The sequence below is a fragment of the Lampetra planeri genome, chromosome 26, assembly GCF_965212315.1.
Source record: "Lampetra planeri chromosome 26, kcLamPlan1.2.h2, whole genome shotgun sequence".
Taxonomy (NCBI): Eukaryota; Metazoa; Chordata; class Hyperoartia; order Petromyzontiformes; family Petromyzontidae; genus Lampetra; species Lampetra planeri.
In genome coordinates, this window is record NC_136132.1 from 9,672,340 (window position 1) to 9,697,158 (window position 24,819).

Sequence of the window (24,819 nt, forward strand, 5' to 3'; positions counted from 1 at the left end):
TTTGTCAAGAACAACGTTTTTGGGAAATGGGCCATCTCTTGTGTGCTATGAAGTAGTACCATTGTCCAAAACGTCAGCTATATCTTTTTTTCCCTTTTAAGACCACAGTGTTATTGACAGACGTGTTGAGTTTTTTTTACTCCCAATGGTGGAAAGTGCTACCTCTTACTGTGTAGAAGACAGGTCACTCAAAGGGATCTCGGATAGCTCTGATATTCATTTCCATGGGTTTTCCAACACAAAGTGCTGCACTCTTTTACGGGAGACCCAAGTGGGTCGTTCGTTTAACGAGGTGAGACCGATAGCAACATTCGTGAAATTATTTAAATTATTCATTAGACAAATGCTTCGTTATTTTTTTTAAAGGAAAACGGGAAGTTTATCCGGGTAAAATTGGCCTGCGATTTCCTCTCCGTGCAGGCACCAGATTTGCTGCCATCCGTCTCCAGCGACCAATCGAACACTGGTTAGCACTGCCTCCTGCCGACTTAAATTGCCCTTCTAATTATATCATTGCGTATGGCAGCAGTGCTTTCATAATCTCATTGCCAATGTTGGAGGTCTGCGAGCTCCAAGATGGCTTTGGGGAGAGAGTTGTTGTAGTTTTGCTCTTCCTCCGTTAAAGAAGCACAGACGACAGTGGTTTACTGTGAAGGCCATAGCGATAGTTGCATGTTCACAATCGCAATGCTGTGGCTAGTGGCCATGAGTTGAGATAAGACCAACACGGCGGCAGGTTGGTGATGTTGGCATCCGTAGCCTTTGCAACCCTGGGGAGCTGGAGACAAAGCCTTTCAATCTTCGGAAGCTGAGACAATTGCACGGGTGACCTGCTGAGAATGTTGTTGACATTGGGGAATTGTCGGAGCCATTTGAAGATGACAGAGCATGCAAACATCTGCATAACTATTTGGGACACGCCAGCCCCATTATTTAAAAAAGTAAAATGTTTGGAGTACAGCAAAGAGATTTAGCCATCGTCATTCTGAAATTTCCCAACAGTCTTAGGGTGCACAGAACTCACAGAGGGGAGGTCGAGATACAGGATGGATATATTTGTTTGCAAATCATTTGGTGATGCTGCTTTGCCAGCTGTGCACAACAAAACAAAGTCAACACATTGCTCAATAATACTGCCTTACAAATATATAATCGGTTACTTTTCCAGCAATGGCCGTTCTTCGCGGGAGGGTTTTGAGTGCATCTAAATTTCCAATCTGACCTGTCTGCCGCATACGTGCAAATTAATTCACATGAATGGCGTAATCCCTCAGGAGCAGATATTCAGAGAGAACGACGTTAAAAAATTGGGAATATGTATGTTTTAAAATGTAAATCAAAACAATTGTTGGTGTAAATAATCTTTAACACGTAGGCTTTCGCGAGAATATCCATAAATAACTTCATGTGATGAGTTACTTTAACTGCGTGTGGTATTACTTTTGAATCTATGCATCTTTTGAGGAACGCCAGCAAAGACATCAGCTTCATCCATATTGATTCGGAGTTTCTCCAATTTTCTGGATTGAAGAAAAGTATCATCCTCACGTGAGAGGCTCACAAGTGACGACATCACATCTATCCCTCTATTTAAGAACGAAACAGGAGGATTTATCCACAAATCTGTCTATCACCTGATGATGCTAATTGTAATCACTGGCGAAACGTCGTACTCAGATTGTAAATGTTGCAGATTTAATCTCCAACACACTGGTGTGCTGTACTAGACACGAATTGCCATGTTTTTTACGTGACACACCTTACTGATTGGCTGTGTCGGTTGGTGGCGGGTTTAACGACACATTTATATTTACGCGATGTAACCCATCTGTAAAGAAAAAAAACTGCCTGAATTGAGTTTGTACATCGTGATATATATCATAAGACCCTTTTTCCAATATCAAAGTATGAAAAATAAGAATAGGTTTTACCCTTTCTGGCAATACAATTGGTGTTATGATGTTCAAACACCAAATAGAAACCTTTTGTAAGGAATCAAATCTGCATTAACCACACATACTTGCGTTGAACATGCAACAAACAAACATGCTTTGATAATATATGCATTGTCTTTGAAACAGATTATTGAGAAGTATTGTTTATTGTTTGTTTTGTTGAGATTATTGTTTTGTTGCCAGAAAACAGGGGAAACCTATTCTCATATTTTGGTACTGGCAAAGGAGGTCTCAAAACAGATTATTCTTATATTTCTATCTATTTGATGTTTGAACATCCTAACACCTGTTGTATTTCCAGAAAGGGTAAAACCTATTCTTATTTTTCATAAATGATATATGTTGGCCTCCGGGGTAGCTCATATCCCCACAAAGAAAAACGACGTTCATAAAAATTCTAAAGGGGTGTGCGTAATGCATCTCGGTCTTGCTTAATGCATCAAGATGCTCTCCATTACTATGACACCGCCGTTTCTCAAAAAAAAAAGAGATTTGCAAAGTTGAGATGAACGGCGGTGCTCGATCAAATGTCGACGATTGAATCGGCGCTCTCACTGGCGGCGAGCACAGGTTTTTGGTTATAATGTTCAACGCAGAGAGGGTTGCGTTTGCTCTGCGGGAGTCCTTGGCCAATATACAAACACTCGTTCGTGGGAAGCCCGTTGAGAATCGACGGTGTATAACTCTTATCACCAGCCTCCCCCCCCCCTCTCTCTCTCGCCCCACACACACACACCATCCTCCCAAAGGAAATACCTACCGACTGTATGATTTAGAAACGGAGCACGCGCCCCGCGCCTGGATATTGTAAATTGGAGCGAATATGTAATAATTAGCGCCAGGCGCTAATTAGGTTTTACATTTATTTGTCGTGCCAAAGGGCATCGTGCGTTTCGAAATTTTGACCTGGTTCGCATTTAACTGACTACTTATTATAAGTTTTCCGATGAGCTTTGCGGAGCGGTATAAGGGGGATTTCAGATTTTCAACCCTTAATTACGCAGTTATCTTGACTTGTAGAATGTGCATGTAATTATGCGAGTGTATTGTAACTAAATATGCGAGTACCGTAATGCGTTTAAAAAGTGTTGCAGGTTGATTGGGCTCAACTTTGTCCGAAATCACGTCACAAAACAAACATTAAAATTGAGAGGTAATTTCCAATTGGCTAAATTCAACATCTGAGATTTCATTCTAGTAACTGGCGTGTGACAAACATTTATCTCGGTAGTATGGTGCGTGTGTGTGGTGCGTGTGTGTGGTGCGTGTGTGTAACCCGCTTTTGTCCTGGGTTCCTTCAACGGAGGAAAGGCAACACATTCCTGCGGAGGGAGCTGGTAGAAACGTTGGGTTGCTCGATCAATGGCCAGGGTCAACGGCGGCGTGGTGTATTCCGCAAATATGCCTGACTGTGAGGGCGGGCACAAGCCGACGTTGAGTTTTATAAGGGCACCACGGGGTGACCAGCCCCTCCCCACCCAGCCCCACCCAGCCCCTCCCCACCCTCCCCTCCCCTCCCCACCCAGCCTCTCCCCACCCTCCCCACCCAGCCCCTCCCCACCCAGCAGCCCCTCCCCTCCCCACCCAGCCCCTCCCCACCCTCCCCACCCAGCCCCTCCCTCCCCATCCAGCCTCTCCCTGCACGACGGACGGACGGACACAATAATCCCCTGTGGGCTGGGGGAACCAGTTGGTTCCTACCAGTAAAACTACCCCATACTCTTCATTCCTGAAGCACTCTCGTCGCGGCTGGCAGACATCCGTATTGGCATTTGGCTTCCGAACGTATTTACTGCCTTGCGCAAGAAAGTAATGGAATTGTGACTGATGCAGAGGTGTGCATGTCGCGTCAACGTTGTTGGGTTGATCGTGCGTTGTCTTTGTGCAGACCGCAGTGTTTGTGTGCTAAAGCCCCAGCTGCTCCCTTTCCCCCACAGGTTTCACGCGGTGGAGAATACAAGGGCACGACATTTACACCTCTATACGTGTGTCCTGGCGTTTACCTGGTGCAGGTGAGCTATGAATTCCTAAGCACGTAATGCAGTCCCCGACTTATGAACTCCCGACTTGCAAACATCCGCTCCTTAAGAACGAGTTCGATTTCCACTCACGACAAACACCATTGATTATCTGAATGGGTCCTGGGCCTCCCATAGGTCGACTCGGCCTCAAATGAGTACAGTACCTGGTGTGTCGCCAAAGGCGGCCGGGCGGGCATGGTCCTGGCCACCGACCTCGTATGCTGTGCCGGCCTTCATAGTTGCTCGCTTAACAGCACTTGGCCTCAAGCCTTATGGCTATACGGGGGGAATCGTTGGTGTGGGGAATCATTACTCCCCTTCCGACGAACAAGGCAGCATCAGGACTCGAGGCAAGCGAAAATAAAACGCTTTTCTCTTTTGAGTTGCTTAATTTTTATATTTACGATATAGTAATCGCATGATTTACATGCAAATGTACAATATTACTTAGGAGTTTAACAAGGTTTCCCTTTTTGAAGCGTACACCGATCGTATGGACATTTAAAGCGAATTGTTCCCGACTTACGAACAGTTCGACTTACGAACGGTTCGTACGTTAAGGATTGTCTAATTGTTATTTATAACATTTTTGCACATTTTATCAGGTGGATCAGTGGATTTACTTGCCTCTGCCATATGCGTGTGAAATTTATGCCACAAGCTAGTTTGAGACCGGGGCTATTAACGAAGAGTGAAGCAAATTATAACGGCTAATTTGTGCCGGAGTTGGTGACCTGCGCTACGATCCTGGTGGCTCAAGTTCCAATCCCGGCCACGGCTACAAACAGCGGCGAGTGTTAACTTAACCTGGTCCTGGGCCAACTCCCAACTAAACCCGCAATCGCGAGCGATTCATGTTACAGCGGGTGAAGGGGATTGCCAGAGGGTTGTAAATAACAAAACACTTTTTTGTATCTAGGAATGCTTCCGCTTTTTAAAGCGGCATTGGGCATTTTTGAAAAAAAAATCTGGAGTACACATCACGCAGAGTGGCACCGCTGCCATCTTCTGGCCACGCCACGTAGTCAATTTCTAGAATGGCACTACCGCACACGTTTGCTTTGAAAAGTTAACTTTTACTGTTCATGGCTGTAGTACATGTGTAGTGGTCTGTCGGTGTGTGTGTAGCACAGTCGGAGACGAGGTAGTTGCAGGAGGCACCTTCTCATTTATTCCGTTACACCACTCCGGCCGTTCACACTCACAGGATCGCCTGGCCGAGACACAACCCTGACTGCGCTGCACCGACCGGGACGGCCAACTACTGTCCGGCCACGCAATGATCGGGCGAAGGCGGCAGCGACGAAGGCGGTGAAGACGACAGCGACGACAAGAAGAGTCCACTCCCAGAACTGGCAGCCCTTGAGCTCTTGATCTTCGCTGCTATTATTCTACTCCGCGCGGCCTGGCTCCGCCCTGGCCGCACCTCCCTTCTCGAACCCACTAGAAGATTCCAGGGGCCTACCGATGAGGTCTTCCATGACCCGTGCACCAGTTCCTCCGCCCTGCCGGCACACACACCGTGTAAATGGGTCAACGGCGTGTGCGCTAACTGTCCACTGCAGTTGCCGCCGCTGGACAGCAGTCGGCGCTGTGTCACTACACATGTGATCGTGTGTTCTCGAATATAGGGAGAAATGGGTTGATCATCGCTGTAGTATTTGCTCTGCCGAGCCTACAGAGCGTGAAGTCCAACCAGGAGGCTCATGTCTGCATGAAGCTGTTTCAACTGGGGAGCGACCACTGCACGAAGACCTCTGCCATGTTAGACGTGCTCCGGTGGCTTGGCAATTTTTATATATGGCATTGGTGAAGGAGGTTATGCGTTTTGGCCAACAGTTGTAAGGCTTTTGTGTTGGTTGTGCATTTCCAATGTTCACTTTGTAAATTTGTGTGGTTAGGACATGTGGCTTGCCAAGCACACTGGAGCATTTGTCCAAAACAGCCTTTTGTATCTTGGAACCTTTTGCCAGTATAAAAAATAAAACAAATTATAGGCTTTAGCCTTTCTGGCAAGAAACAAGTTAAGGCATTCAAACACCAAATAGAAGCCATGAAATCTGCATTCACCACACATACTTGTGGCAAAATATGCAAACAAACATGCTCTAAGGGATACCAATCTTTGAAACTGATTGGGCTACACATTTTGGCATTGTCTCACCAGTGTTAGGATCAGAGTTTATAACTTAAACAATTGCGAAAAAGTTCAGAACATATTGGTTTTTGGCTCTCGTGTTAAATTTGCCTTTTAATGGCTTTTCCCTCAGCAGGGCACAGGGTTAAAAACCTGGTGCTAAAAAAAGTAAAGTATAAGGAATTGGCGCCTTAGGTTTTACAGCTCTGACATATAATACCAGACAAAGTCATTTTATACCACTCTCATCTGTGGCACGCGTTGATACATTTTTTAAATGTTTGAAATAAAACAAATATTTTATCCAATTGACTGGTATGGCAGTAATGCGGTTTAACTTTTGAAAAGTAATAGTGTGTGGAGAACCCTTCAATGCTTGTGCAACATTCAAGTAGCAGCGTTGCTGGTATCCATTCGAAAGGCGGTGATCTTTCTCCAAAAATGGCAACTGAGTGGGAGAAAATGCCCAGATTAACATGTTCATTACACTGCAGCATTTGTGTGATTACATTCAAACACTGGAGCGGTTTCTCTTACAACCCACGTCGAGACAATTTAACCAGGGTTAAACAGCGATCCAGGTCGACCGCTATACTGCACTGGAATTGGATAACACCAGTACATGTGCGCCCATCAACTATCATGGATTAATTCCCCCTGCACCAATCGCTGGACTCAACCATTGGGTCAAATGGTTAATACGTGTGTAGTGACACAGCGCCGACTGCTGTCCAGCAGCAGCAAATGCGGTGGACAGCATATACACGGGTATGCCGGCAGGGCGGAGGAACTAGAGCAAGGGTCACGGTAGACCTGGTGGGGAGGCCCCTGGAACCCTCTGGTGGGTTCGAGAAGGGAGGTGCGGCCAGGGCAGAGCCAGGCTGCGCCGAGTAGAATAAAAGCAGCGGAGAGCGGGAGCTCTGGGCTGCCGACTCTGGAAGTGGACTCGTCTCATCGTCGCTGTCCTCGCCTTTGTCGCTGCCGCCTTCGCCAGATCATTGCGCGGCTGGACAGTAGTTGGCCGTTTCGGTCGACGCCGTCGGTGCAAAGTGTTCAGGGTTGTGTCTAGGCCGGGCTGTACGGCAGGATGGTCGGGAGAGAGGAGGCCGGAGTTGGTATGAACAAGGTAATAAAGAAAGAGGCGGTGCCTCCTGCAACTACCTCATCTCCGACTGAGTGTGTGCACCGCACACAACACGCACACACACGACGGGAGGAAAGAGGACACTACACGTGTACAGGCCTTTCGTCAATCCACTGCTGGATTAAGACCTCCATACTTTACCATGCAGGTCAGTAAAGGAGCAGCACAGACGCAGGAGCATACAAACGTACTACTTTTGTTTACTACCCGCGCCCGATAGCTACTATTACATAAAGCGCTTACCTATCAAATCACACGTCTGACGAGATCGGGCACGTTGGCAATGCGATATTGCAACATTTTTCTGGAGGGCCCTGCAATGCCAGACATGGCGATCCTTTTCAATTGAGCGTTTGGTCTCGTGTTGGAGCAAAAGAAACTCCACGACACGCAGACCGATTAACGAGCACACCAATTTTCTGTGCTGCCTTCCTCTGGTCCCCTCACAGCCCAGTGGGTTTGGTCGTTTCACAAATCTGCGTGACCCACCACGAGCGTAGCTGCCTGCATTAGAACCCAGTTATCTGCGGTGCCCGCTTAATCATGGGGCGCCGTGGTGACGAGGTGCAAACTACCTCACCTGGTAGACCGCGGATGGTGTAAATGGTGTGCAATATTACTTAAGGATCCTATACTCATCTGCAATATCGATGTCTTTTGTCTTGTTGTTACTGTGCTCACGCACCACGGATCTCCATTGTAAAATACTGTAGCCGGGAAACTGGCTCAACGGGATCAGCTGTCTAACAAATTAACACAATCTTAATGTGTAATCGATACGAGGGAGACGTATCGTCTGCGTATCTATTTTATATTCTCCACAACTATGCGAATTATTTTGAGTTATGCATTAAAGTTGTGTCGCGAATCGACGATATTTGTATTTTAACGGAGATAGGGGATTGGTAACTGTGAAACTGTGTACCGCTTTCAACCAAATGACTTGAACTCGACTTTGTGGTCACGGTTAACATCGGCAGCTTTTATTTGAACCGGTCCTGGCTGTCCCTTCACCGACAACAGTTGACCAAGCACTGTACATAACATGATTACGTGATATAACATGATTACGTGATATAACCCGAGTACAAAGCCAGCATTGAATCAGGCACCCTCTTCATTCCATGCCTCCAACACCTCACTCACATCCTGCCTCAACTTTGGAATGAGCGCATAGAGTGGCTGGGAATATATTAATCAAAGTTGGAGCACATTGTAAATCTGAAATGCCCTCAATCCCAAGTCGGCACAGATCAGGATGGAGTTATTTCCATGGCTCAAATGTCAATCCAACCAACCCAAGGACAAATCTACAGAAGGGGTGATATTCGGGTGCGAATTAAGTTCCAGTTGTCGAAATTGTCGTGTTGAAAAATGTGCCCCCATTAAGACATTTGGTTTAAAGCCAACTTCCACGTTTTGCTTTGTGAGCCACATCCTTTATAGAACCATGGCTTGTTGGCTTGTACTCACAAGGAACCCCCCCCCCCCAGTTAGCTTTTGTTTGGCCATGGAACATGGAATTGGAAATACAAGGCCGGTAAGCTGAGTTGGCAACAGGACATCAAAAACATAATAAGAGGCTGAGCTTTTACAATTTGCATCACTAAACACTACCCAAGCATCTTCAAAAACCATGAAGGCTCATGAAAAACACGACTTATTTTAGTTTTAATTTAAATATAATACACATCATAAGGTGTGGTAGAGGTGATCTTAATGTAAAGAAAGTATTTAACTCCTCAAATAGCAGAAAAAGACAAAGAATTACAGCAGACCTACGTATACATGACTGCAGCATGCTTACAAACAATTTAAATACTACAATCCTATGTTCAAGTACAAATATCATCACTTCAAAATTATTACATGGCTGTGTAATAAACAGCATGTAGTGAAACATTTGTATATTGAACTACATAAAATAGAAATTCATAAATGAAATTAAACATAACAAGCATTACCAAAAAGAAATGTCAAATGTTTGTATGTAGATTACAAATAACACAATAAAAGCATGAACTCATTTTCACATGTTAGTGCCACTGCAGTCAACTCAATTATCTGGAGTAATGGAGGGAAAGTATGCACAGATATTGCAAAAAATAGGAAATGAAAACATTGTTTACATATGTAGACTGGGGATGAAGACATTCAACGTGTCATCTGCTTTTACTGTATCTTAAATGTTTACTTGGGGACATTTTTGCGGTCATTTGGGCACCGAGTAACTGACCCTCGACAAGGATCTACTCATAATCAAACCAGCATGCATGTAAAAAGCACGAATGAGCACAATTAGTCGATAACCCATGGACAATCGAGAGTTAACTGTGCATGTGACTGGGGTAAATTTTTGCGCAAATCCTTCAGCCGAGCCTACAGCACAACAAAAACTTGCGTCAGTTAGCGAAATCTCTCAAGAGACGAAGCACAGGGGAGAGACGCAGTGTCCGGAGCAGGAGTGCCCAGTTATCCGGTGGATGGTGCGTTGGTAACGGACGTGGGCAGCATCCACCCCGTGCAGCCAAGCTCCTCATCGCTGTCCGAGCTGGAGTCCGACTCGCTGCCACTGCTGTCAGAGGCGGGGGGCGCCAGCCCCGGCCGTACTGCGATGCACTTCATGGCCGGCGGTCTGCGCACCAGCACCAGCCCCGCCGTGTATGCTGTGCGCTTTCCTGGATATCACCACCATCATATTTTTCATATCAAATATTTTTTTAAGGAATATCTGGGTCTAAAACAGGAACAGGCACAAATAAGTAAAATAGCATGTAACATATTAAGAGTACAGACAAGCAGCATGAAAACCACACAGGGTGACCTAGGCTAAAAAAAGAGCTGTTCTTATACAAATACTGAAGGATGCAAGCTACACACCTTGAACAACGTCACTCTTTGGCTTAACTTGATCCTCTGCAGTGGCAATCCTAAGAAACGAACAAACAATAAATGTGAATTTTGACATGGGTACAAATGTTCAGCTTGCATTTAAATATATCTGACATGCATATATGCACTGTCATGAATCTGAAGAACAGGGGAGCAACGTTGTTCTTACCCATTTACTTCTGCAGTGGCACTGTCATTACATTCCACGGGGCTTGTTTTATCTGTAAAAACACATTTCGCGAAAACGTGGATAGAACATAAGTATGCAAGTAAAGACATCATCTTCACGAGGAAACAGGAGTGGTTGGGAGTATTGCATGCTAAGAACCACATGACCACCGAGTAATATCTGAACTGGTCACAGCCCCCACTCTTTCACCAACCTGCACTGACCAGCATGGTAAAGGACGGTCAAACTCCCACAGCATGAGGAGGCCTTCATCCAGCAGTGGATTGACAAGGGCTGTGAATACATACTGAAACTACGCTTAAATTGCATTTTAAAACAGTGTCTCCATGTTACACTATGAGATCTCCTTTACCAGCAGCAAAATATAGTTATAGGTTTTTACCCTTTCATCTGGTACAAAAACTGACACCTTTATACAAGGGGTCATGTTTGCAATAACCACAACACAAGTAGTCAAAATGCAAACAAAAAGAAACAAAATAATGATATGCACTGTCCTTGAAGTTGATTGGTCCACACCCAAGACAGCTTTTCTTAGAGCCTAGTCTCCATTGGTGTTGGACCAGACCACGCCAAAAGGCGTACAACTCAAAAAACAATTCACTATCAGAGTATTGATAGTGCGCTATCAGAGTATTGATAGTGCGCTGTTTTTGAGTTGTACGCCTTTTGGCGTCATCTGGTCCAACACCAATGGAGACTAGGCTCTAAGAAAAGCTGTCTCGGGTGTGGACCAATCAACTTCAAGGACAGTGCATATCATTATTATCAGAGTTGTTTCTTTTTGTTTGCATTTTGACTGCTTGTTGTGGTTATTGCAAACATGACCCCTTGTATAAAGGTGTCAGTTTTGTACCAGATGAAAAGGTAAAACCCTATTACTACAGTGTCTCCATGCTCAAATGAGCAATTGTTGCAGTCTGTTAAAAGTAGTGGAAATTCCACATTCCTATATGCTACAAAGTCCATGCTTTGGAGACATTATTTTGAATTAACCTGCGATTCTATACCAAATCGGATATTTTTGTTACTATGTAATATGGCTTCACTAAATGTGTTAATTCCACATTCCTTTGGCCGTATGTTTGACAGGTGTGACCTGCGCACCTGTTCGTCGGGAAGCATCCCCACTTGACTTCTTGCTGCGCCGATCCATTATGCTCAGTTATAGACCTAGAACACAAAATTGATTCGAGACAAGCGAGCAATGAGTACATTGACAATATCTGCGCGTTGTGCATGTAACATTTTACAAATGTTTTACAAATGTTACGCGATTGATTTTAATGCGCAGTCACTTCTTTCCATTACACATTGATTTTCAATTAGACGACTCGAGGTTTCAAAAACACTCAAAGGCAGGCAGTGTTCTTCATTTCATCGCCAACGGGCCACTAGCGGCCCCTGGTGGCCTTTATTGCGACCCCTGACAATACACAACACGTGGAAACACCCCCACCCATCATCGTGCTGTCAATGGTTTTCAATGTGTGGCGGCCCCTAACACTTGATGTCTTAATTCTAGATTTGAAGCTTTCGTGACTGCAAGGATTCATATTCTTAGGTTTTTTTTAGGTAAAAATAAGTAATAGAAATAATAATAGAAGTAAAAGGTTTTTATTTCGTTATATTATTCTTTATATTATTTATTTTTATTTTTACCTACGTGACTTTACCAAAAAAAAACGAAAAACTTGATGTCTTATTGGCGCAAGTGGCTCTCCTCTGAAAATGAGTTAAGCACACAAGTGTAAGGGAGATCCGCACATCAACATATTGACGATTTACGCCCGTTTAAATTGAGTTTGTAGAACGGTTTGTCCGGTTAAATCTATCCGACAAACTCTTGAGGCTTTGCTCATCTCTATTGGGGATATTCCGCACTTGTAGTAAAGCGAATAGCAAAGTCTCTCCGTAGGACGACCGCTGCTAACTTCTCACAATATGGTAGCATCTTCTTGGTTCTTTCGGTAAAGTCACGTAGAAGGGAAATAATAAAATAATAAAAATAAAACATAAGGTCTGTCGGAAAGACAGACCTGTTCTTCACCTGAGGACGGCTGCTTGCGTTGTGGCCGAAACGTCGTGAGAATTGTATTTTATTATGTTTTATTTTTATTATTTTATTTCCCTTCTACGTGACTTTACCGAAAGAACCAAGAAGATGAATCCCTGCAGTCACGAAAGCTTTAAATCGAAATTTAATATGGTAGCAATTTTATCGGCCATTTAAAGATGATTGAGTGTACCGACCCCAACATTTGCACTCGCAATATTTAAGCTTTAAGTATGGAATTGATAATACAATGAGATTGTTAACGTTATACAATGAACGGCCTACTTATTGACAGGATCAAATTATTCATGATAATAAGCCTGGCCAATGCTCTCAAAGCGACCAGGCCTTAATGTTATGATATACATTTACATAGTTCTGCGCAACTGCGGACAATAGCAATGAAATAAAGTCACAATTAACTCGTACGGGATGTAATCGCTAATACATTTAATCGCAATAAAAAATCTCAAATTACAAAGTTACCGCTGTCAGCACCGCGAGCGTTGCTTTGGGGCCTTGCCTGGGCTCGTCAACTCGACTTGCCGCGCAAGGGATTGTGGTTGGGTGTGACGTCACGCGATTCGATTCTCCCGCCCCTCAACATAATCCATTTGCGTGCGGTGATCGATTCCCGGCTGGATCGATTTGGGATGCCGGATAGATTCAGTTTCATTTATTTGTAGTAGTAGGTTTTTACCCTTTTAAACTGGTACAAAACTGACACCTTTATTGAAGGCATCATGTTTGCAATAACCACAACACAAGTAGTCAAAAAAGCAAACAAAAAGAAGCAACTCTGATAATGATAATAATATGCACTGTCCTTGAAGTATGTGTGCCATCTGGTCCAACACCAATGGGGACTAGGCTCTAAAGAAAGCCGTCTCGGGTGTGGACCAATCAACTTCAAGGACAGTGCATATTATTATCATTATCAGAGTTGCTTCTTTTTGTTTGCTTTTTTGACTACTTGTGTTGTGGTTATTGCAAACATGATGCCTTGAATAAAGGTGTCAGTTTTGTACCAGTTTAAAAGGGTAAAAACCTACTACTATATTTTGCCACTGGTAAAAGAGATCTCATAGTGTAAATTAATGTATTTGGTTTAGCCCTGTGAGCCATTCGGCTCTTGAATCGGGTGCAATCGCAACAAACAAAAAACATGAACAAGAAAACATATTAAAGTGACTATGTGACTGAGTGCAAACAGAAAGTCCAAGAAAAGACAGCAAAATATTGCAGAAAAAGCACCGTACACCAACGCTGTGCAAAAATCCTAGTGGGATGCAAGTCAAACAACAACCACAAGACAACTTAGCTTAAGGCCACCAGTCTAACTCCGTACTACAACAATAGAGAGACAGAGACACACAGCTGTCAAACCCGTACTGTTTATTCCCCGTATTCTTGTAAGAGGGGAAATTGAGTTTGAAGGTCCATACGGCGTACAGCCGTTTCAATAGTGTAACAAAACACCTGTTCTCTATTTGCATGTGATGATGGGACTTTGTAGGATGAACGTTGAGATTTCTAAGGATACGGGGGTGACCAATAAGGTCTGAATTGGCCTGTAATAAGGTAGGCACTGATAAGGGGTTGTTGACAGGCATGGAGACAGCAGATGTACACACGGGGAGAGGCAGATATAAATATAAACAGAGAAAAGGAGAATTACATTTACAGGGTGGTCCAGACATCTTGTGACCCTCCATTTAATTATCTAAAACTTAATATTTTGAAAGTAAGGTTTCTTTTAAGCAGAAATGAATATGCAAAGGAGAAAAAATGTTCTGGGTCAATTCATTGGGGGGGGGGGGGGGGGGCACAAGGCATCTGGACCGGCATGTAAATAGATGTAGGCAGACAGTCTTATACAGATACACAATGAGTCGCAGGTACCAGACAGACAAGGCCCACAACAACTCCCTCTTGGCTGTTCCGCTACTTGCTCCATTTGTTGGCTTCTAAGTGTCAAGTGAGGGCTCGGGGTCACTGAGAGCTGAGCTTTGACAGTCCACGGCTGTTGCTCGACAATCTACTTCGGCTCCTTAGAATATTTTTGGGGGGCAGTCATGCTTAGACCAGGTGTCAGGAACGCCTAGATCCAGGTTGATGTCAAAGTAAGATCGACGTGTCTCCCACCTTTTCCGAGTGTTGGTCGGTGCGCATCTGTTCGTAGTCCTGACTCAGCGGTAGAAATTCCACAATCCTAATGGCAGGAACCATTTAACGCATAGGGCAAGCACTGCTGACCTACTGATGAGTGTTAAACTACGCATTTCATTAATCTCAGATGGATCATGAAATAAGTAGATCCCAACGGTGATTTGACACAAAAATAATCCGATAAAGTGCAAACGTGCCTACGAATGAGACATGTCACATCCTTCTTTAAATACTTTATTAAATTTCAGGGAAATAAAAATAACCAGGCTGATTGCACACAAGAGACTTGTCACTGCAAATACACATTACTTCACGCATAAAGTAGCTTAGATGTAAAACGAAAAGCATTTGGAGGGCTGTTACAACAATTATCATGGTACACTACACGCGCGTTTTGTGCATGGCACAGGGTGCTAATTGAAGGCAGGGGTGTGTTGTCATTTGTGAACCCAGAGTAAAGATAATCGGTGACCAAATGAGTGGCTAAGCCAGGGGTGACCACCGGATCCAGGGTCGCCAAGCCAGTTATGGCCAGATTAGGGGTGACCAAATTCGCGGTGGCCAAATAAAGGGTGGCCAATTTAGCGGTGAACAATACCAGAAGTGGTAACCAAACCAGGGGTGGTCAAGCCAGTAGCGGCCAATTAATTGGTGGGCCATTTAGGGGTAGTCAATCAGGTGTGGCGTATTTAGTGGTGGCCAATCAGGTGTGGCGTATTTAGTGGCGGCAAATTCATTGGTGACCAATTGAGTGGTGCCGATTAAATCGGAGAATTTGCCAAATCAGAAACGGCTTGCAGTCTGGCACGCTGACAGCTGTGTTTATATGAGTGGACGTGCATGCAAGAGTTACCCCCCGACTTGCCACTCGTCTCTTTGACCTACTTTCCTTATTCTCCTTATCTTCGTGAACTAATATTTAACCTGTTTTCCACTAACGTCCACTTATTTGCATCAGTTGCAACGATGTTGCATGGTAAACAAAGTTCTGTAGTATGAAGGCAACAGAGGAGAATGAGCGACCCCCCCCCCCCCACTAAGCGAAGGGTGACTGGGGCGTTTGACAGAGTTGTGTCTGTGTGGCTCTTTGTAAAGCGATTTGCAAGAGACCCTTAGTGACATGCTTGCGGCTCATGGATATTTTTACTTACAACAATTAAGAAAAAACATTTTAAAAAATCAAAACATTTTATAACTATGCATTTGGTCTTTGGAATAGACAGCACAGTAAAGTCAAATGAGGATTCACAACAAACACGTATATAATGACAGTTACATTTACATAAAAATCTACAGTCAACAGTTTTTTTGTGACTTAGAAGACTCCAATTTAACACCTGCTCTCAAGACAAGAGATGATTGTTCATAAAAAATGTTTGCCCTATGAATTAAACAGGGGTCTTACAGTGTCCCGTCTCACCATGGGACCAACTTGCACTACGTTTCCACCGCCATTGGTAAGTGCGCTAGATGGCCCAGGATCGACCTATTTAGCTTCTAGGATTAACAGCACGGATCGGAATCTGTATCCCCACACTTGTTGATCCACAAGGCTCGCTGGGCTCTCCTCCATACCAACAGTGGTCAGAGAGACGCGATCTTAAAAACATTTAACGTAGGCTTGGGTTAAGCCAACCAATCCCAAGAAAAATTTACTATTGTAAACAGTTTTTGTTGCAAAAACACAGCCTAAAAGGTGAACAAGGTGAACTATGCCATTGACGCCGCCACTGACCATCACATCCCATTGACCCTGTCAAGATGTCGCAACTGGCTCAGAAGGTAGGTCCAGGTGACAGTGAGTGGCTCTCTTTTTAGAACTATGAGCTCGCAAGACTGGGTGCTGTTAGCCCTCTCAGTGCCCTCTTGGCCTGGTAGAGGTTGCCATGGAAACCCGGCCCAAGCCCGTTAGCCCTCCTTGACGAATCGAATTGACACCCTTCCAAGTGGTTGTGGAAACCTGGCATTCGTGGTGGCGATTCAGCCCTTGCGATTAAAAGAGCGCGGGGGGCTCAAGCTCTGCCAGATGTAAACATCGCAGAATAAAGAGTAATCACAAGCCCATCAAAAAAAGACTGAGAATGATCAAATTCAACGTGCTCATGCAGATGTTCTGGATATTTTGAGAGCCGGGCATATAATTAGAGACAGATATTCATTTATTGATGACAAGATTATGGCACACCTGACTTTTCATTGAATGAATTAGAAGGTTTAAATGTTTCAAATTTTTTGATCTGCAGCTGCATTTAAATGCTTTATAAAGCCAGATGATATAAAAGCAAGGCCATAATAGTAACCATGAGTCTAAAATACCTCACCATTGCGATCATGAATTACAATATCCTTTGTTGCAGTGGAAATGCTTTATTGGTTAAATACAAAAACGTTTGCTGCCCCAATTCGTGATCATAAATATTTATATACCCAACCACCCTTTGTGTATTCACTCACTTATTATTGGATCATTTTTCAATAATGTCAACACAATTATTCCAGTGTTTATTGTTATATTAAATATAAATAAGGTTAAAAAAAGCCTTACGGCAGGCTGGCGCAACCCCGTAAAATAAATCTCCTTCTCGAAACCTCACGACCTCCCATCGCACAGCACCAACGAGCTCCCGCCAACAACAACACGCATAGACGAGTCGTTCTTGAGCTGGCGATGGAAGAGCCTCCCTCAACTGTGACTGGCCCCCCGCCCCCTCCCTCCAAACGCACTCCACCTTGCCCCCTCCACTCAGGGCAGCACGGCCGTTATTTGACGTCACAGAGCAGGGCCACCCCGCGCAGGATCCAGTGTTCGGGCGGCTGCGCCGTGCGGAGGTCCACGTCGGCGATGTAGTTCAGGTCGGTGCGCACCGGCTTCTTGTAGATGGGGCAAGAGTAGAGCTGCGTGTCCTTAGACCCAGCTGCTCGGTGAGAGGGAACAGGGGATCGAGACCATGAGACCATCATCGATGCGAAGGTCATTGCAGGACTTTTAACCCGCACCCAAAAATGTGATCACATCACCCCAACACTGATTCCTCTGCTGGCTATCAATCAAATCCCAGATCAATTTAAATACTGCACTGATAAAACCGCACGATCCTATAAAACTTGCTCCTGCCTAATGCTCTCCTTTAATCTCTACTGCCCTCCGTTCACCCTCTACTCCGGCAATGAAGCCTGTCTATGGAAGTCGCCAGGCAACCTCTGCTCAATGGGAGGTCATGCATTCTTCTCTACTGCCGCAAAAATCTGAAACTCCCCTCTACCAGAAATCTGTCGTGGCGAGTCCAGGCACAAAACCTTCCCACCGCCTATGACTGACTACCTCTTTCTATGTCTCGGTCGACTATGTGCTCTGTTAGTGACAACCTAACAGAACAAATATGTTTTCACACCCCTATAAAATAATTTCAGTCCACCCATAGAATATTTCCACGTGGAAATTTTGCACGTTGACAGACCACACGCGAGCGCACGCCCCCCACCTCCGACGCTTCGCCCCGCTCATCGCACAGCCGCAGCTCTCACCGGGGTTGTTGGCCGCGTAGATATGCACGACCGGCATGGGCTCAGATAGCGCCTTGGGCCGCGCCTCGGCCAAGCGGCCGTTGCGCCGGTCCCAGGCAGCGCCCTCAAGGAAGAGGCCGTGGACGTAGACGCCCTCGTCGGGCGAGCGCGTCACGTCCTCGCGAAGCCAGCGCGTCACGTCGTTCTGCAGCACCACACTGTCCAGCGCCCAGCCCTTGTGCGCACGCGTCACCTCCTGGGTGAGTCGGCGTCGCATGCAAAACACGCGCACGGTCAGGCTGGGTATCTTGTCGAAGTGCTTCATGGAATGCTGCGCCGCGAGGGTCACGAAGACTGCAGTTACCCAACCGCTCATCCTGGATCGCAACCACCCGGTACCACTGGATAACACAATAAAATGTAGATAAAGACTCAAACAACTTGTCTATAAGTAACATATTTTATTTACAATGTGTACATAATTAAAATAAAATCTATGTGTTCCTCATGCTTTAGCAAAATATTACTAATAATCTTAACTCAACAACTTTCACAGTCTCAGCATTGCAAATTACAGCAGTCCCCGGCACTCTCCTTAAAGCTCCTCATAAACCCCCCCACCCCCCCAAAAAAAAAAGAATCAAAACTCTTGCTCGCCGGGGTCACCTGTCGCATGGCGGTGAGGAAGCCCTGCGGGTTGAAGAATCCCGTCATCCAGAAGCAGCTGGGCCGGCCCTGGAAGCACCACGAGCGGAACTGGCGATCGCGCTCCAGCAGCTCCGTGAACCAGAAGCCCAGCGTGCTCGACACCCAGGAGGCCTGCCGTCCCGCACACACACAACACACACATGGGCACAGGCAGCACTTGGCGCGCGTAGCTCTCACATCACTCGGTCGCTCGCCCACATTCAGACATGATTCCGCGCAAACCAGAGGGAGGAGAAGGGAGAAGTTCACCACCCAGAGACTCATTTTAGCTCGGTCTGCCTGGATTGGCACCGCATCTAGTGTACATCTCGCGATGACTGTGCCTAATCGTCACATTGTTGATGGACGGAACAATAGTGTTGATGATGATGATGACTTGTTACAATGACTCGCTAACAGGTGCTCGCTAACAGCACTTGCCCCAACAGTCTTAAGGCTATACGGAGATCTTTGTCTTTGTTACAATTACAGCTGAAATGAAAAGAGCTGGTGGTATTGACAGTTGCAACAAAGGCAATTGCAATGATTACGGTGGTGGTGGTGGTCATGGTAATAACGAAAACATTGGTGATGACAATGACTGTGACAATGCCGCCGGTGATCACGACAAAGCTGGCAGCAACGGCAGCAACGACGACGGACACCAGAGCGCTCGAACACCGAGGCGGCCCCCACCACCCCCGCTGCGTGCGTACCTTGCGCCAGCGTGCGGGGATGCGCGCGTCGTACATGCAGTCGAGCGCGTCGCGGAGGCCCTCGCTCATGATGATGGTTCCCTCGATGGCAAGGCGCAGATCGTTTAGTGTGGAGCGCACGAGGGAGATGACGCGCTGCATGCGCTCCACCTCCTGCCGCAGGAAGATGTTCATGGGCTGTAGCGCCCCCATCTTCTGCAGCTGCTCCCGCACCTTCGCAAGGAGAGGAGCAGGAGGGCGGAGGTCAGGAGGTCACTCGCCATCACTTTGTTTTACAAATTACAAATGTGCTTTTGATGAACCAATTCTGATCCGACAGAAAAGTGTGTAGAGAATGGAAGCAAAATAATATGTACAAAGGTTATCCATAGAAAACAAGAAATCACCTTTTCATTGTAAAAGTTGATTTTTATATCTTTGGCAGCACCCATACAACGATAGATATGTGAGTATTGCACTGTAAACACCAATATAAACGTTTGCAATAACTGAAATGCCAAAATATTGCAATGTAAAGAAAGTACGTTCAGTTTTGGGGTCAAGCAGACGAGCCAACCAAATGCAAGCCCTAACTCTTACCAACTAGTCAAACAGCCAATTGGCCAGTGTTCTAGCCTGGACTAGCCCTGCTACTGGCCCTACACCTAACGCGACTCTTGGCGCTTCGCCAGGGCCCCTTCTCGCTATTTGTTCAGCTGCATCAGTCCAGTTCTCCTGGCAAGTTACATCGGCTGCGTGCACCTGTCAAGTAGAGAAAGCACTGATGGTGGAGCCACTTCACGGTGGCGAGATGTTAACTACCTCCCCTGGTATACAGAAGGTCGTGGATTCGATCCTGACCTGACGCCTGCTGTATATTTGGAGTTTGCGTGTTCTCCCCATGGTTGCGTGGATTTTACTCCAGGTCCTCCGGTTTTTCCCTCCACATTTACAAACATACCTTTAGAGTATTTGGCCGCGATACATTTCCACATGATAAGCCACTTTGTTGAGCTATCATTTGTGGCTAGGTCACTTCCGAGGAAAAGCTGTATTGCTCAGTGGGCCTTACCTGAGAGCATAAAAAAAATAGTTTACGTAGTTTTATGATTTAAATAGTTTACTTCAGAAACATTCCAATTACTCCACCACAAACCCACACGCGTGCACATTACCGCTCCGAAACCCTTAAAACCCCGAGTCCGCATCGTCCTCGCTCGAACAAGAAGAGCAATGGCTATCCGACCACCGCCGGAGCATACCTCGTACGGGATGTAGTCTTGGGGCAGCTTCTCCAGCATCTCCTGCGCCTTGGCGTAGACGATGCTCTCGCGCGTCTCCCCGCCGCCCGCCGCGCTGTCCTTGGGCTGGATTCCCAGCGCTGTGTCGAGCACGTCGCGCGCCACCGTCGTCTGGTACGTGATGTCGCCGTTCGCGTGCAGGCCCAGCACCTCCGGGGTGGTGGCCGCCGGAAGGCTCTGCCGTGGGAGAGTCGGAGTGAAGCGCGACCACGTTTTCGTTATAGCTCTCCAAACTATACGCGTTGAGTTCGTGAAGACGCTCAGCAGGATATGCGGCACAGTCCGAAAATACATTGGAGAACAGCCCGGCAAAAACACGAAAACCAACGCAGTGGGATTTTCATTTTTGTCTTTTTCCACGACTGTTAGGAGAATGGCCCATGGAAGGAGATAACTACTTCCAAGATTCCTTCAAATTACCTTTTTGAATCCACACACTAATGGGTGCAATTTTCCACACACTCCACAACACAGAAATGCTTGTCCCTATTACTCTTGATTTGCATACACAATATACATTTTAGAAATCGTGCAGTCATTTTCTTTACGGGCTTACAAAAATAGTACTCTCTCAAAAAGCACATATCACGTAAATGTGTACAAATATTTCCGGAAGCTGTACATTGTAAACACTGCCACCTTTGCTGCGAACCGCACATTATAAATACAATCGATCATAATTATGATTATGATGGTAATGATAATGATGATTATGAAGATGAAAATTTACAATAATTGCAACACGAGCGAATTAAGACTTCTAGGCCCACCCCTGCCCCCCGCCCCCCCGCCCCCCCCAGGGCACCTGTATGTGCTGCAGGTACTGGTCGACGGTGGTGCAGCGCGGGATGGTGTAATCCTTGTGGAAGGAGAACGTGGGCAAGAACATGTTCTCGCTGAACCACACTTGGGTGAAGGTGTTGAGGAGCCGCTTGTCGTAGTCGTCCGTCACCCGCCCGCCGTACTGGATCTCGCCGATCATGTAGCGCACCGTGGTCCACGAAACGCCCTGGTGGGAACGACACCCCCCCCACCCCCCCAGTGCGGGTTAGGGGACGGTCACTCGTAGAGCTGTAACGATGGGTCGATTCGGTTGATTCGTCAACTAAATATAAGAATAGGTTTTACCCTTTGTGGCAGTAAAACAGGTGTTAAGATGTTTGCATTAAGCACACGGACTTGTGGCAAAACATTATCGGAGGATGTTTGATTACATGTATGTGTGGTTGATGCAGACATGAATCCTTGCAAAAGGTTTCTGTTTGATGTTTTATCATCTTAACACAGCTGTTTTATTGACAAAAAATGTAAAACCTATTCTTATATTTTGATACTGGCAAGAAAGGTCGACAAAAAATTGCAATCGACCACTTGTTTTGTGGGTTCAGGCCCTGTCAAAAACAGTGGCCACCCTGATGTACTGCCTTTTGAAGGTGGGAAACTCACTAATGAGCCATGCTTGGCATGACATCGCTCATGATACCGATGACATCACCCAGTCCCATCAATCACCTTTCATCCAGAGGTGCACGTGGGAACAGAAGTCAGACTTTCTCAACTTTTCTCGTGATATTTAATTTGTAGAGGAATCGATCTGATAATCGCCAGAGTGAGTGATGACTTAAATAATTGGATAGCCCATCTATGAGTGTCATCTCCTGAATCGTATGTATGGATATTGAACTTCTTTAACACCATACATAGCCAACCGTGCTAATCGGTGGTGCGGGGAAGGACAACAAACTAAACACAAAAAGCAGTTCTAAAGAAATTAGTGTCTCAAGAAATTAGTTAAAGTCTAAATTCAGATATCTAGCCCAAGTAAGCAGATATCACAGAGTTACCTCTGAGTGGGTGGGGGGCAGCGCTGGCACCCACCTTCTTGATGTCCATGTCATCCAGGTGGTTCTGCACGAACTGCACAGTAGCGTTGAAATCGGCCTGGTTGAACTCGTAGGGGATGTTCCAACCCAGGGGGCCGTACTTGCGCCGCTCCTGGACGCATGAGTGCAGGAACGCGACGGCGTACAGCATGGGTCGCCACTGAACCATGTTGCTGACCTCCAGCTGTTCCTGGCTGATGGCTGTCATGTCACGTGCGCACACACGCACACACATGTGCAGGCACACGTGTACGCACAGAGATGAGCCAATATGTACACATGTGAGCCATAGGTCCGGAGACTGGACGGGAACAGACTGGTCATAAATTAGCATTTTAACGTGCGTGTAATATTTAATTCCCCTGCATTCGGAAATTAAATAGAAATCTGCAAACACAGAGACGAACACGTGGAGAGGTATACATTATAATCACATTGACAGGCATGCAGATACAGAGACTGACAAATGGACAGTGGAAAAGACACGTGCACACGAACAGAAAGACAAACAGGGACAGAGAGACACAAACATACTGATGGATAGACAGACAGACATGCGGATAGACAGACACACAGAAGGAAACTGCATCCGCTGAGAGCAGGCCGAGCCACGTGTCCCGTGGGCTGTACCGGCGTATGTCCTCTTGAGCCCGGCGCGTAGGCCCTGCGGGGGCTCGTTGGTGAACTTGATGGACATCTGCAGCAGGGTGATGGGGAAGAGCGGATGCGCCTCGGTGGTCATCCACAGGCGGAACGTCTCGTGCACGCCCTCCGCCTCCGTCAGCGTGTCCATGAGCTCCGGCAGGAAGCCCAGCCCCAGGTGGCAGTTCTGTAGCAGTGCCCAGCCGCCCTGCACGGACGCAGACGCGTGGACACGAACACATTGTGCTTGTGTGCCAGTCACTCACGCAGGCAAGCAATGGCTCTGCTATATACAGACAACTCTCAATTATCAGTAGACGGATTATCTGGGCTCAGGATTAGCTGCATGTGATGCCGAAAAAATTTATATCTTTACGTGTGCCGGTTCAATTATTACCTGCTCCTGCCCACGTGACCGCAAACATGTCAGTAAGTAAATCTATTACTTTAAGAAACCATAACAATAGATTATGCATTTGAAATCTTCTCCCCTATTATAGCAGGTGTTTTTAGGTGTGCGCAGGTGTGTCCAGATGACCTTAGGTGATCCTAGCAGTGTCCAGGTGATCCTAGCTGTTCCCAGGTGATCCGAACTGTGCCCAGGTGATCCCAGCTCTGCCCTCGTGTTTCTAGCTATGTCCAGGTGATCCTAACTGTGCCCAGGTGATCCTCACTGTGCCTAGCTGTATCCAGGTGTGCCCAGGTGACCCCCAAGTGACCCCAGGTGTGCCTGGCGAGCAGGCGTCTCCCCTTACGTTGGCCATGGTGAGCTGCAGCAGCTTGCGGGCGTGGACCTCCTGGCCCTGGCCCATGGACACGTATCGCGTCTCGAGGCGCAGCCGCTTGCCCAGCGCGATGATGGAGTCCGTGGGGTCCGAGCCCATGGACAGGAAGCAGATGAGCGGTGTGCGCGGGTCCGACTCCTCCCAGGTACGCTCCAGGTCCAGGATGACGCCCTCCGCGAAGCTCTCGCCCATCGTCTCCGTGATGTACTTGCGTGCCTGGGGAGAGTGAGCGACAGCGAGCGAGAGAGGGAAGACATCAATTGCTAACATCCAGCGCACTTTATACACCGCAAACTGAAAGTGATGACAAACAGCCACTCTCACATGCTGACAAAATTATCGAAATACATTGCTGTGGCAGTTGGCTAAATTGTTGGCGAGCGATGGAGACATTCGCATGAGGTATGTCGAGATTAAACTCTTTAGATATTCCATGAATTATCCCCATGTGGGGTTACTATTAGATTATAAAAAAAAAAAAATTCTTGTTTTTGCAACCTCGTGTACTCTTATATGTCCGGCCTAATTTTGTATGTCCTGCCTAATTTGTACACCTTTGTTCACTCATAATAGCCTATATGTAACGGCCTATAATTGGCATATAAATTTGCACAAATTATAAACAATCAAATATCACACACGCACACAAAAGATGTGATGTACGTATCACGAGCACAAACATTTATTTCAGTTGACAAATCGCATCGTTGTGTGCGTTGCATAATCGGCACATTTTCAGCCCAAAACAAAACAAAAAA

The 24,819-nt window shown here is 46.2% G+C and overlaps 2 protein-coding genes across 4 annotated transcripts in view; both read right to left on the reverse strand.

Moving 5' to 3' along the window:
• Positions 1–8,218: 8,218 nt before the first annotated feature.
• On the reverse strand, positions 8,219–12,984 carry LOC144727707 (uncharacterized). Of its 3 annotated transcripts, none has more exons than XM_078606737.1 (5): positions 12,882–12,984; positions 11,447–11,512; positions 10,319–10,370; positions 10,138–10,187; positions 8,219–9,935 (listed from the first exon to the last, which is right to left on the reverse strand). In XM_078606737.1, the coding sequence occupies exons 2-5, from the start codon at positions 11,493–11,495 to the stop codon at positions 9,730–9,732; spliced, it is 357 nt and encodes a 118-aa protein (XP_078462863.1). In that variant the 5' UTR covers positions 11,496–11,512; positions 12,882–12,984; the 3' UTR covers positions 8,219–9,729. The 3 variants fall into 3 exon arrangements, with proteins under 3 accessions (XP_078462863.1, XP_078462865.1, XP_078462864.1); XM_078606739.1 differs by having other exon boundaries at positions 12,919–12,977; XM_078606738.1 differs by having other exon boundaries at positions 12,894–12,965.
• Positions 12,985–14,784: 1,800 nt separating this feature from the next.
• The window catches only part of DNAH5 (dynein axonemal heavy chain 5), a 95,514-nt gene continuing 85,479 nt past the window's right edge, over positions 14,785–24,819 (reverse strand). Inside the window, exons 73-81 of the mRNA XM_078606740.1 lie at positions 24,032–24,277; positions 23,265–23,484; positions 22,630–22,835; positions 21,557–21,760; positions 20,713–20,928; positions 19,472–19,684; positions 18,735–18,887; positions 18,090–18,324; positions 14,785–17,479 (exon numbers count right to left, since the gene is read on the reverse strand). Coding sequence (XP_078462866.1) covers positions 17,325–17,479; positions 18,090–18,324; positions 18,735–18,887; positions 19,472–19,684; positions 20,713–20,928; positions 21,557–21,760; positions 22,630–22,835; positions 23,265–23,484; positions 24,032–24,277 — 1,848 coding nt within the window. The 3' untranslated portion in view covers positions 14,785–17,324. The remainder of the gene's footprint in view (positions 17,480–18,089; positions 18,325–18,734; positions 18,888–19,471; positions 19,685–20,712; positions 20,929–21,556; positions 21,761–22,629; positions 22,836–23,264; positions 23,485–24,031; positions 24,278–24,819) is intronic.